This window comes from Pseudopodoces humilis, chromosome 15, assembly GCF_049639895.1.
Source record: "Pseudopodoces humilis isolate 2021_Gansu_Grassland_sample_001 chromosome 15, ASM4963989v1, whole genome shotgun sequence".
In the NCBI taxonomy this organism is placed as follows: Eukaryota; Metazoa; Chordata; class Aves; order Passeriformes; family Paridae; genus Pseudopodoces; species Pseudopodoces humilis.
The window spans coordinates 8,818,699-8,831,791 of NC_142214.1; the positions used below are offsets into that span (position 1 = coordinate 8,818,699).

Below are 13,093 nucleotides of genomic sequence, written 5' to 3' on the forward strand. Positions count from 1 at the left end.
ACAATTGCTTCCCTATGAAACAATTCTTGTCAGATTTTGTGGTTAACAAACCCCTTTAGCTAAGGGGTGACCAGTTTGCTTTCTGTCATCAAGAACAGTTAAGATGTGCCACTTTATTTGTATTTTCTGCCTGAAGAGTGACTCCGCAGGTCCTGTATACAAATTCCCCTGCTCTGAAGAAGATACCACATCATTGCATAAGAATATCTTTGCTATATCATTAATTTTAATTCCAACCTGTACTTCAATATGCACATAACTATTTTCAAATACAATGAAAACTTGAATTCAACAGCATCAGAGCTTTCAGTAAATCCTTCACAACTTCAGAAAAATCTCTATAAACATTGTGTAAGTAGATACAGAATGTACAGAGAACGGTTTTCTATACAAAAGTGCATTTTAGCAATATAATTAGCAGAGAACCTGGGGAAAAAAATCCCTCAATTTAAGCAATACCATATACTCTAATCTATATCATCTCCCCCACAAAAAAAAAAACAAACAAACCCACCTTCCCCTTGCTTTGGTTATTAACTATTTTCAAGGCTTCAATACCACAATTGGGTTTTTTTACACTGAAGAATTTATTTGTCATATGGAAATGTTTTAAAGTTAGCCAGATGAGAGAGAATGCAAATATGATTCATCAGAGTTAACAGTCAAAATAGACAAACTTTGAATATTACTTAGATTTGCCCTTGATAGATTAATAAACTAATCTTTGCAATCCTTAAATGGACAACTGTTGACTTTTCTGTGCCCAAGAACTAACTGCAAGATCAGTCAGCTTAAGAACATGAAACCAATATATCTAACAACATTTGCCATGAAAATCTGGCTTATATGAATGAACTTTAAAAGCTCCCGAAACAGTCAGGTTTATTAATATTTATAGACCAATGCATCAACTGATTTCAAAGTTGAAAGAGTGTTAGGAGAAAAGAAATGGCTTCAGGACATTCAGCATAGATGAACAGTAAATATTGCCATTTTTATCTTTCAATATTGTATATGCACTCTGATGTAAATGCATGTTCAAGCAGGTTGGTTGGTTTGTTTTCTTCCCAGAGAATGATCTTCACAGGCTTCAAACCACAATATGAGAACTAACATTTGAGCCCAGGAAAGTCTTGTAAAGACTTTTCCTGCTCTTCTGAGTAAGCACCCCATACTGAGCACATTGTAACCATCTCTTTATCAGCTTCCCAAATTAAAAAAAAAAAATAGGTATTTTAACAAAAGATGACATTAGATACAAAGAAATCAGCCAAGTTTGCCAACTTTCTTCCTCATATTTAAAATCATATTAGAAAATAATGTTCTCTCTTGTTTACAGTCCTATTGCAATCAAACTTTCAGTGCTCCTTCTAAGCCTTTTTAGAGAAAAAGTTACCATGGAAGCAAACTGTTATTGTTACAGAGTGTAAATTGATTATATTCACACTGCGGTGGATACAAAGTTCCTACAGACACAGTTTAGGTACCATGAAGCCATATAACTATGAGCTTTTTCCTGTGTGTCTCTGTGTTACCTTTAAGCTTGACATTTTTTCTCTATTAATAAAAAGCAGGGATTTGATTTATTTTTTGAGAAAAACCACAACAAGGATGCATTATTTTAGTGGTCTGTTACTCTTCCTCATCAGAACCCAGTAGTTACACCTGTAGCCACAATGGCCAAAACTTAAATCAGCAAGACCAGATTTTACTGACATTCCAACTGTTTGACTAATACCATGGGTATTTCACAGAAATTCATAGATTTTGATTGGAAAAGTCCTTTTAAGATCATCACCTCCAACTGTAAATCTAACACTGCCAAGCCTACCACTAAATCGTGTCTCTTAGTGCCATATTTACATGTCTTTTCAAACCACCATGGATGGGGTATTCCTGAGTAAGCATTGAGCATGCTGCAGGGAAAAACATGAATCTGACAAAAAATTTGCCCCCACCATAAAATGAGTGTGTCACTGGAACTACAGGGGATGAGAAAACAAAAGGGAAAAAAAAAAACAGATGTGTGAAAGTATGTGAGAACTCTTGAATCCCACAGTCACTTCAGGCCTGTTTCTCTGAGATCAGGAAAAGACAACATTATATCTCTGAGTACTTGGCAAAGAACATTCAGGGTAAGCAAGATGTTATTCTGCAGAAATTCAGAGTTTTGTATTCTTTGTATTCTAATAAGCATCCTGGATCTGTGAGATCTCAGAGCTATAAATTATTAGCATGGAATCCCTGAAAATCCACTCTCTTTTATCATTTTAACTGTCACACATGACTGAAGTACCTGCTGGAGACATCACAGCACAATCAGCTATTCTGGCACCCAGGACCTTTTTGTCCAATGTAACAGATGAGCAACTGGACCCACCTAATCACTTAGATTAATTTATACTTACATGCTCATACTATGATGGAAATATTATCCTCCCTCACTTCATGATCTCTGGAAGCTAGTAGACAGGTGACCAGAATGAACTACACCTCATCAAAATGATGGGGTCTTCTCTCAACAAAACCCTGAGGCATTTTAAACTCTGAATAACTGCTGAAACAGAATAAAATGGCACACTTTCATGCTCCACCACACTGAGATATTGCACCTTTCTTACAATTCACTTCAGAGTTTCAATTCTCTACAGTATAAAGTGTGCATTTTTCTTCAGAAAAAAAATTCAATCACATTTCAAAGTCACTGCAGAAAATAAAGGTTGTACTGAACTTTGACAGTGTACACATGGTGAAGTATTTCATGATGAATTCATCCATTACCATGGAAGAGTTTAACAACCACACCCTGAAATTAGCCAAATTGATAGCAATTAAATTTTATCTTCCATACAAGGTATTTAAAAGAAGCTCCAGATTTAAGTCAATCTAAATTCTCAGTAAAGTGTATAGTGTTAAGAAGTTTTCAGTATTGGTTATACAGGAGTGAGGCATCAACCAGCAACAGTGCAGTACAAGCAAATACTGACAGGTCACAGACACCTGTGGTTAGTGGACAAATAACTGGCTATATGGGATAGCTAACATGAGCTTAAAATAACATTACTTGCCTTTAGTCAGTCAATGGCTAAGCCTGGGGACCTGTTGTAGAGCAGCACTAAGTTCAAACATATTAGTTTGACTATGGACCTCATTTATTTCTTATCAAAACCCTTTCAGAGGCCATTGTTCAGATAATTTACTGGTCAGTTTATTTTGAGGCTATAAGGAATGCCACTTCTGAAAAAAAAATACCTCAGCTGTCAGGGCTAATAAGACTGTGCAGGACACAGAACATTAACATCAATAGTCCTAAAGCTGAACATGCATTCTGCAGGATTGGGCTGTATCCTACAATTACAGACACCTGTGGCCATGCTAAACTCCTTAATTCAAGAGCGTAATTAAAGTAATGAAGCATCAACATAATAAAAAAATATTTCCTAAACTCAGAACTCAAACATACTTTTATAAAGTTTTAAATTTCATGTTAAAATTTAGAACTATCATTTTTATCTCAGCCATGTGGGGAAGGAGTTCTATAAAAGTAGTTCCAAGATAAAGACTAAAATCATCTTAAAGACTGTCAGAATTAAGAAAAAGGTTGAAACTACTACTACTTCCGTACCTGAAAGCCACAATTTTACCTAATTTTCTTATCATGAGAAATTTCAAAAGCTGATAGACAACAAAAGGAGAATTCTGATACATGTCATGGTGTAACGGCCCACACAGAAGACAACCTCAGCTAAACATACAATTAAAAAAGTACAGCTGCATTAATTAAGTTCTTTTGTCAACAATATGAATCTATTTAAATATGCTTCTGGGGAAGAAAACCACTCAAGCTGTGTGCCACTTGTTTGCACTTCTGTTTCCAGTAGTGTTTTTAACTATTTTAAGTAGTGTCCTAGACAACTTAATTGTAGATTAGTGTATTTTCAATGCATAAATGTGTTTTTATTGGAATCTTTTCACAGAAATACTAGGGATGTACTGGTGAACCATTAGTAACAATCATAAGATACTGAGCAGCAAAATAACCTTCTGAAGACTAAGCCCACAATTATTTTGAGAGTTTTTTAAATTTTAGTTGGTTCCTAAGAACTACATTATTAGGCAGTATTTGTATTACAGATTCTCTGCATTAGATGTCCTGCTTCTTGTTTTCTGTGTAATTTGAGTTAAATCACAACTTTTAGAAAAGTATCAATAGTACTTTGATTTTGTACAAATCAAGAGCAAGACTGAAGAAAGCCCCACAGAGCAAAAGATTTTTCCTCATGCTAAACAATCTTCCTAATAATGGGAAAGGAAGACAGAAAAAGCCAAGTGTAATACTAACTCTAAGTTGGAAAAAAACCTAAATATGCTGAAGCATAGTAATGCATGCTTTGTGTCATCCAAAAGCACCCCTAGACTTACGTGCAAGTAAATTAGCATGTTAGCCAAGTTCAAATATCCTTAAAATCATATCTATTCAGCAGCCTTTCAGAAGACAGATAAGTTTCTGAACTCTTTGTTGCAAAATTAGTCTCAAAAAGCTGAAGTTACTCAATACTTAGACCTTCTTAGCAAAATTACACTTGAGAAAACATCTGGTTTGTATTGTTAACACTAATTAAAATTTGGTCAAGAAATATATGTAAACAATAAAGATAATACATTTAAGGCTTAGAAAGAACACTGATAAATTCACCCCTGTCACATTAAAACATCCACATCTCCTTCATGGTCCTCCTCAGTCACTTTTAAAGACAGCACTTCTTCATTAAGGAATAATCCACTCAGTCTTTCCTTACGAGCTTGTCTTTGTTCTTTCAGCTGTCTCTTCCGTAACGCCTTTTGCTGGAGTTTCCGTTGCTTGGAACGTTTCTGTCAAAATACAGAAGAGACAAAACATAAGATTTTGTTCTGTAAATTAGAAGAAAACATCTCTAAAGCTGGCAAATATAAATTAACCTCTAAAATAACAAATAGGAATTCTCAGAGGTGGTGTAAACATAAACATTCATACAAAATCATACAATCATACAAAACCATATTATTTCATAATATGAAAATATCAAGACCGTTTACCACAACTGAACTATGAGGCACAACATTACCCTGTGATGTTGCATAGTCAAGTCTTGGATTGGAGGAATCTTTATTGCTGGAGAAATGTTACAATCTTACATTAACAAACCCACGATGCTGAAGAGCAAGAACTGCTCCTCTCATTCACACTTGAAATTAAAACTATCGGACAGAAGGAGTGCCACAGTACTACTTTAAATGAAACATGCTTCAGAGGGTCCCTTCTCACCAAAAATCTCATGAGACATGCTCAAAAAATAAAGATTTTAAAAGCCTGATGAAACTTCTAGTTGAGTAAAAACAAACCAAATCAAGGTTGTCTCTATTGTCCAGAAATTATGCCTAGATTAGGGTGGTGATTCTTAAACAACTTTTTTCTTAAGTTAGATGCATAAGCCCTTATTCAAGGCCACTCATCCTAAACAAAAGGAATTAGAATATCTACTACATAAAAACATCAGGCTTTCAGTTAGAAGTGATGGGAAGTTTAAACTCCTTATGTTGGTTTAGCTAGATAACTTAGTTACTCTGTTCCTTCGGGACAAACATCCCAGGTAAGATCCCACGAGCAGGCTTCAGGAGTTAAGACAGCTTAATTAATACAGATATACATAACTAGAAACTTTACTTTTGAATCCCGGATTCTTTCTGCAGCACTTGTGGATAGATTGCTGTCGCTGTGTGCTCGACTCATGTTGGCACTGGAGTTTGAGGCGGAGTTGGCAACACTGGAGCCACTGCTGCTTGCTGAGCTGACCATGCTGGCACTGCTGCTGCTGGCACTGGCACCACTCACACCACTGGTACTGGCACAGCTGTAGCTGTTCCTCTTCCAGCTCTCCCTTGCAGACCGCTGGCGAGGTCCATGTTCCTTGATATAGTTTCTCACCTTTAGAACAGAGGCAGCAGAATTACTATAGCTTGATAAATGCTGCACTGAGATACTCCTTTTCATGGAAAAAACACAATCTGCCTATTAATAATGATGAAGTTATTGGATCAGTTCAGGTAGGCTTTTAAAACATTTTCCTGTGGCTGCTTAAACCCCACGCGATGTGCAATTGCCCAGAGAACTTAACTAAGTTAACATTTGTGACATATCACTACTGCAGGAAGAAAAATAAGTAGCAAGAGTTGGGGGGGTTGCCTGTCATGTTTGTGACTATGTAACAATATGTTATTCTTCTAATACCAAACAGGAACGTCAGACAAGTTTAACTGAACTAAGTTGCTTACTTAATGCATCAAACCCCTTTATTTTGCTGGGTATACTCAAAAAAAAAGTGTGTGTAAATGAAGAAGCATTTTTCTGCTTTAAGATGACTTACAAAATGCTTGAAATATGAAACAGACAAAGCCCATAAAACAGTGAATGTTTCCATTTTCAATTTTATCTTCATCATTATCAGTGCAACGCTGAGGAGTTCAGTTTGCTTGGACACTGTGTCTATTCCAAACAACACATCTCAATAATTCAGTAACTGAGAAGACAGTAGGATGTATCTACCCTATCAGCCAGGCACCCTTCTTGGTTATAATTTGCATCTTGTAACATCCTTAAAATGCATTATTCTCTATCCCTTTCTACATGAAATTTATGGTCTTCCCCAATGAATTCCAAAGTTTTGGAGTTTTAAATGCTAGTTTACATTCAGTAAGCAAATGAAGACTCTCAGCTAGCTGATGGTCATGAAGTGGAAGTACAGTCCCATAAGCAGCACCAGGTCCACAACATAACTCATTACACACTCACCAGCTCTGGCTTAACACATAATGAGAATATACAACCAGTCTCTCATGTAAAGGTTTAATACATACGATATGCTTTTGAACTCTATTTTCTGTCACTGACAGTATTGTGCTCTACTGTCTCTCCCTACACATAATGATTATGCATAAAAATGGATCACAAGTCTATAAGATTTTGCAAGATACAATCAGATGCTGAAACTGTAAAGTCAAATGTACAAACCTTAACTCACCTGTTTCAGTTTTTCATCTGTGAGACAGTTTAATTCAATTATGAATTCACTATCTGTAGGTGAGATCTGAGCAGTAGGATCAATAATTTTAATAATATCAAGTTGCTCTCGAAGGCCCATCTCTGTACTGACTTTGCGACTCAAATATTCAATATATTCAACCTAGGACCCAAAGAAAGGCAAGTCATTTTGAAGCATTATTGATTCTAAATGAGAGACAGAAAAAAGAAAGAACCAACAGAATAAAACATGCACAAATATCATGGTTCTAGTATCCTTAAAAACTTAGGGTGAAAATTTGAGTAGGCATTAAACTGCCTTCTATAGATCCAAAGGACATGGCTTAGTTTTAAGAATCAAGTAATACTGCATAGGTCTGCATTTACACCTACAGCAAACAGGATGACCTTCAACTTTTGTCTTTTAATTGGAATTTCTTCTGTACATTGCAATTCTCACATAGGAAAAAAGTCACCTGCTCATCATTTGTCATTGCACTCCATGGAAGTTCATCAAGATTCCTATGCTTGTTTTTCTTTTTGGGAAGCAGACAGGGAGAGCTTGGAATACTCGGTATAACATCAGAAAGCACATCACTCCCACTTGTAATGTCACTGCCAGGCAACTTGTAACATGCAAAAGGAAGAACAAAGCTTTAGAATACAGTAGGCAGATTGTAAATCATTCTAACACTATTAACAATTCAAAACATACCCTCAAATTTGCAAAGCATTGATTATCTCTGTACTTTAACAAACTCTAATTACTCATAAATCTGCAACATTCCCTTGAATCTTCCCACAAACAACAAGTGCAGCAAACTCAATTCACACTATTCTGTATCAATCCTCTTTTTAAAAAGTTGTGTTTAAGAAAACAGCAGATTGAAGACACATTACAACTATTTTCCTTCTCCATCTGTGGAAACTGTCCATTACAATCTAAACCCAAATCAAATGCTCCCAGTTTGGAGCATAAATCTAGTTTAAGGAAGATAATTTTGAAGTAGGTCTGAGATTCCTAACGAACTCCATCATCATACAAGACAATTCAATTAAAATCACTGTAATTTGCCTAGAAGCAACTGAAAACTTCAGGTAGCATCATTTATACAACTGATAGGTGATTTCTTCACTTCCAGTTAAAATAGGACAGCTGGATTTTTTTGTGCTCAGATTCTGCCAGATAACACCATAAAGAGCTACAAGAAGTCTTTCCAAAATCCTACAAATCCAATCAAATAAGTTTCTTAACAAAAGCTTGTTTTAAAAAACAAAGTAACAAAAAAGCCAGTTACCAATCAAACATACTGTCAGCAAGCTAAGGCATAGGAAATGGCTCCTTTTCAAAACAATTGTCAAGTTTATCAGAGAATTGAAATTTCACAAATCAGTGAAGCTCTGAATCTTTGGGATCCAACCTGAGCTGTTCCTACAGGCTGCATTATACAGACACACTTGTAACTTCAGTGATATAACATACACTGAGACCAGTAGCTGGACTAAACCAGTCAGAAATTCAAAGCTGATCTCAGTACACATCTCAAGTTCACTTGCATCTTCTGGGACAGGATCTCAGCTTTTTTGAAATCAGTTTTCAGTTCTTATACTATCCTTAGAAGACTCTCCGCATGCTTAGACTATGCTTTATGACAAAACTTTAAAGTATTCCCCAATAAATTCTGAAACCCTATGTCACTTATGTCAAAGTTATGTACACATTCATAGTTGATTTAAGTCTTTAATATAAAAAAGTCAATTTAGATCTCTAATATATTAAAAATGTATACCACATTTGAAAAACTGCTGAACAGGGAAGACTATCACAAACTAGAAATACCCAAAAAGGACTGCATCCAGCACAGACTAGGGAAAAGGATGTGATTCACCTTCACACTTTTCCCATCCTGGTGAGATAAAATGAGCTCTTGTACTTACTGGCATAGAAAAAAAATAGGAAAATAAGACATAAGCTATGGCAAGAGTTTGTACACTTTACCTAGAAAATTTCAGTAGGACCAGATATCTATAACCAGATTTTATTAGCAGGGTAGATCCTCAGTACAGAGGGTCTAAGCTCATGGCTAAAAGAAACACACACCAGTCCCTAAAACCAACCAACCATAATACCTAAATGTCCTTCTTTGGAGAGCTGACCTTCAGTCTCTCCTCCTGATTAAGGAGGTTGGAATAAAATTAAACAAATCATTTTTTTCTATCATTCAAGATTCAGATATGTGCTCCTATGTTCAGTAGTTACAAAGAAACAAGTGCTGAGGTCACTTGGTTTGTTCAGAAGAGGAGATAGAGGGGAGGCTTCTTAGCTGACTACAGCTTCCTCAAGAGAGGAAGAGGAGGGAGGAAGTGATCTCTTCTCTCTGGTGACCAGCGACAGGACACAAGGGAACAGCAGGATGCCAGGTCAGGAGAAGTTAAGGTTAGGTATGAGGAAAAGGTTCTTGCCCCAGAGGCTGGTCAGGAACTGGAACAGGCTCCCCAGGGCGCTGGTCACAGCACCAAGCCTAACAGAGTGCAAGAAGTGTTTGGGTAACACTCTCAGATCCAGGGTGTAACTCCTGGGCTTGTCCTGTGCAGGGCCAGGAGCTGGACTTCAGTGATCCTTGTGGGTCCCTTCCAACTCAGGATATTCTAGTCTATTACTTTTCAACTACAGCTAAATCCAGTATGCAATAGTTTACACAAAAGTTTACATTTCCAGTGGAACCAGTTTACCTGCCACTCAAACTCGCTGTCTGACCAATCCCAGTATGTGCTGATAGAAGAGGAGACATCACTGCAGACACTGCCCTCGGGGAACAGATCAAAAGAGGTGAACTCCTGGTCATCCAGCAGAGAGTAACAATCATCCTGATCCCCCACTGACACGGATGAGAACAGCTCTTCACTGCACTCTGAGCTGGCCACACTCGTCCCACAAGATGTCAAGTTCCACCTGTCAAACAGGACAACACAATTAGAGAGCAGCAAACCTTGGCATCATGTGTCCTAAGAAATTCCTTTAAGCCTTGTAAAATTATCTCCCTTTTGCTAGTCAGTGATATTATATACTGATTTTATTAAAACAAGTTATAATTATGTAAAGTGAAGTATTTTATTTTTAAATATTCTTTTAAGTACATACACAACACCAAAGGGAACACAGTGTTACAAATATGAAGGCAAAAATCCATATACACTAAGTATAATTACACCTTTATTTTGATATATTATTAGTTTCTACCCCAGGGCTATGACTCTTGCAGTATGGAAATTGCCTTTTTTATGCTGCTAGTTGGGTTTTTAAAACACACTGATCTAAAAATAAAATTTTCCATATATTGGGATATTTAAACTTCAATACAAACTGGAATAAACAGAATTAAGTAATTAATCAATTTGACTTCAGGACAAATAGAAGTCAAAAAGAAATTTCAGGTTGATAGTCCCCCACAATATTAAGGCTGAATAAGGAAACACATTATGGATCTATTACTAACAACGCTGTCAAATGTCAAAAGCATTGGACATGCTGTTGGAATGAGACAGTGCAGGATGGGGAAGTGACCTGTTTGAAAATGACACCATGCCAAAACAAAACACTTTTTTCACCTCATTATTTCATTACAAAGCTAGTTGAAGTTGTTGCTAAAGGAAAGCCATTGAGAACTCAATTTTCACGGAACAGATTTTTTACTCTAATCAGTCTCCATATCTGGACCTATTTTACATATTGGAGAAAAGTAGGTCGAGACAAATATGAGTCAGCACAGCACTGCAATATGGCCAAAACAATTTGAAAAGGGCTTCTAAAATGCACCACACAAACCCACACAATCCATTCCTGTTCCATCAGCCTGTCCACTTCAGCCTGGCTAACTAGAAAAACACTCTTCTCTCCAACTGAGCAATCCCATCACCAGAAAGGTTGGTCCTCATATTCATTAAGCTGCATTCCAGGCTGGCTAAATATGTTTGTGATGGATTCACTCCCACATCCACTTGGCCAGATGTGAATTCATCCAATGTTAAAGACATTTCCAAAACTTTCCTTTGAGTAGATTCAGGAGTTTGTCCTGCATCCCTTATAGATGTGCAATGCCTTGCTGGTACAGACTCTTATGGGCAGGGCAATCCATTGGTAATGAGCAGAACAAGACTGTGGTGACATAGGACATTACTCAACATGAATATAGTTTCAGAATCCGTGAAACAAGAATGAAAGATAGAGTGGACAAAGTTTCCAGACATATAAAAAAACAAAGGGTGAGGTACAGGGGATCTAGCATCAACAAACTACACAGATACTCCAGGTACAGGCAGCCAGCCTTGCCTTCTCATAGCCAGGGAGCTGCTCCCTGGGGTGAACTGCATTAACTACACTAAAATTACACCTAACTTTAAAAAATAGAGAGCCTTATGTGAGCATCATGGATTGAGCTGCACATCTGCAATGGCTTAATCAGTGCGAGACAGGGCACGTCCTTTTCCAGAGAAGTCAAACAACCCTTTGAGATGCCTGGACTATAAACCTGGGCTTGTAAAATGAGCAAACCTGAGCAAAACACTTGGGAAGGCAACACAAGGAGAAATGTAAAAAATTAATTAAATGCAAATTTGGTGACTATCACACATTTATTTACAGATATTCTAAGAATATATCTTACTGCTCATGTCTTATGACTTAACAACTATATTATGAAAGTGCATCATGTTTGATCAAGACTCTTCATGCTGAATCATTTAAGAATGTATAATTAAATTTTCCCTTGTGAATGACATTTTTTAAGTGCAATTTCCATGACTTCATACAAATTCACTCTTCACAATTGTGTCACAGAAATACTAATAACCCATAAAAGAATCTTGTAATTCTGGAACAGGAATGCTGGAGACATGTATATTGGAGACTGAAATCTCATAGATTATTCTCAAAGAAAGCTATTGCTATATTCAAGCTTAATACTATGTATTAGCAGAATTAGGTTCTTAGGAAAGCAGGACTGCGGTTTTGATTTTACAAACCCAACTGGTATTTCCTTGCAGAGCTGTATTTGCACTTCTAGAAAAGACCTTTTCTACAAATTACAGGCAGAATAATTTGCCCTTAATTAGTAGCATGGGGTGGAAATGTTTCTGCAGGAGTCAGTGCAGTTCAAAAGCCGCCTAACTCATTCTGTATCTCTAAAGGTGTGCCTGGTGTCCATGCAAGGCCTGCCCTTAAGTCTTATAAACATACCATTCTGTAGCTGCCTACAGCCCTCAAAAACTCATAATCTGAAAAATTAAGAAACTCGGAATGAGGCTAGGAGCAACCTGATCCTAGTGAAGGTCTCCCTGCCCAGGGCAGGGTAGTTAGAACTATTTGACCTTTAGGATCCCTTCCAACAGAAACCATTTTATGATTCTATGAAAAAACACATCTTAAAAAACCGACCAAGCTCACGCTGTCAACTGTAAGGTGATGAGCCGAACCCAGACCAAGCCAAAGGGAAGGGTAACCCAGCAGGGCGTGCGGCGGACACGCGGGGCACCTGCAGCCCGGCCATGCCCGGCCCGGGCGGGCCAGGAGCAGGGGAAGGATGCGCGGGCCTGCCAGGGGCGGCCCCGGCCCCGCCGCGACCCCCGCGCCGCCCGGCCCGGCCCCTCCGCATCGCCCGGCCCCGCCGCCCCGCGCCGCTGAGCGGACCTGTTGGAGTGGAAGCGGTGCAGAGGGTCGGTGCGGTGGCAGGAGGACAGCTGGCAGCCGGAATCGCTGACGTCCAGACAGCCCTCCTCGCTCAGGCTAAAGCTGCCGCCCCGCGGCGGGTGCTGGTGCGAGAGCAGCGGGCACGGCTCCTCGGGGGCCAGGAACTTCTCGTACGGCTCCTCGGTCATGGCGGCGGGAGCGGGGGCGGCGGGAGCGCCTCCGGCAGCGGCGGGAGCGGCCGGGGCACACAGCGTCGGCGGCGCCGCCATCAGCGGCCGGTCCCGGGACGCGCCGCGCCGCCGCGGCCGCTCCTTCCGGCGCCGCGCCCCCACAGCGCCCCCTGCCGCGGG

The 13,093-nt window shown here is 38.7% G+C and overlaps 1 protein-coding gene across 1 annotated transcript; it reads right to left on the reverse strand.

Annotated features, from left to right (window-relative positions):
• Positions 1–224: 224 nt before the first annotated feature.
• On the reverse strand, positions 225–13,014 carry FAM199X (family with sequence similarity 199, X-linked). The gene is made up of 6 exons (XM_005526197.3): positions 12,744–13,014; positions 9,791–10,010; positions 7,534–7,683; positions 7,059–7,220; positions 5,705–5,965; positions 225–4,872 (listed from the first exon to the last, which is right to left on the reverse strand). The coding sequence occupies exons 1-6, from the start codon at positions 13,010–13,012 to the stop codon at positions 4,702–4,704; spliced, it is 1,233 nt and encodes a 410-aa protein (XP_005526254.2). The 5' UTR covers positions 13,013–13,014; the 3' UTR covers positions 225–4,701.
• Between the last annotated feature and the right edge of the window lie 79 nt (positions 13,015–13,093).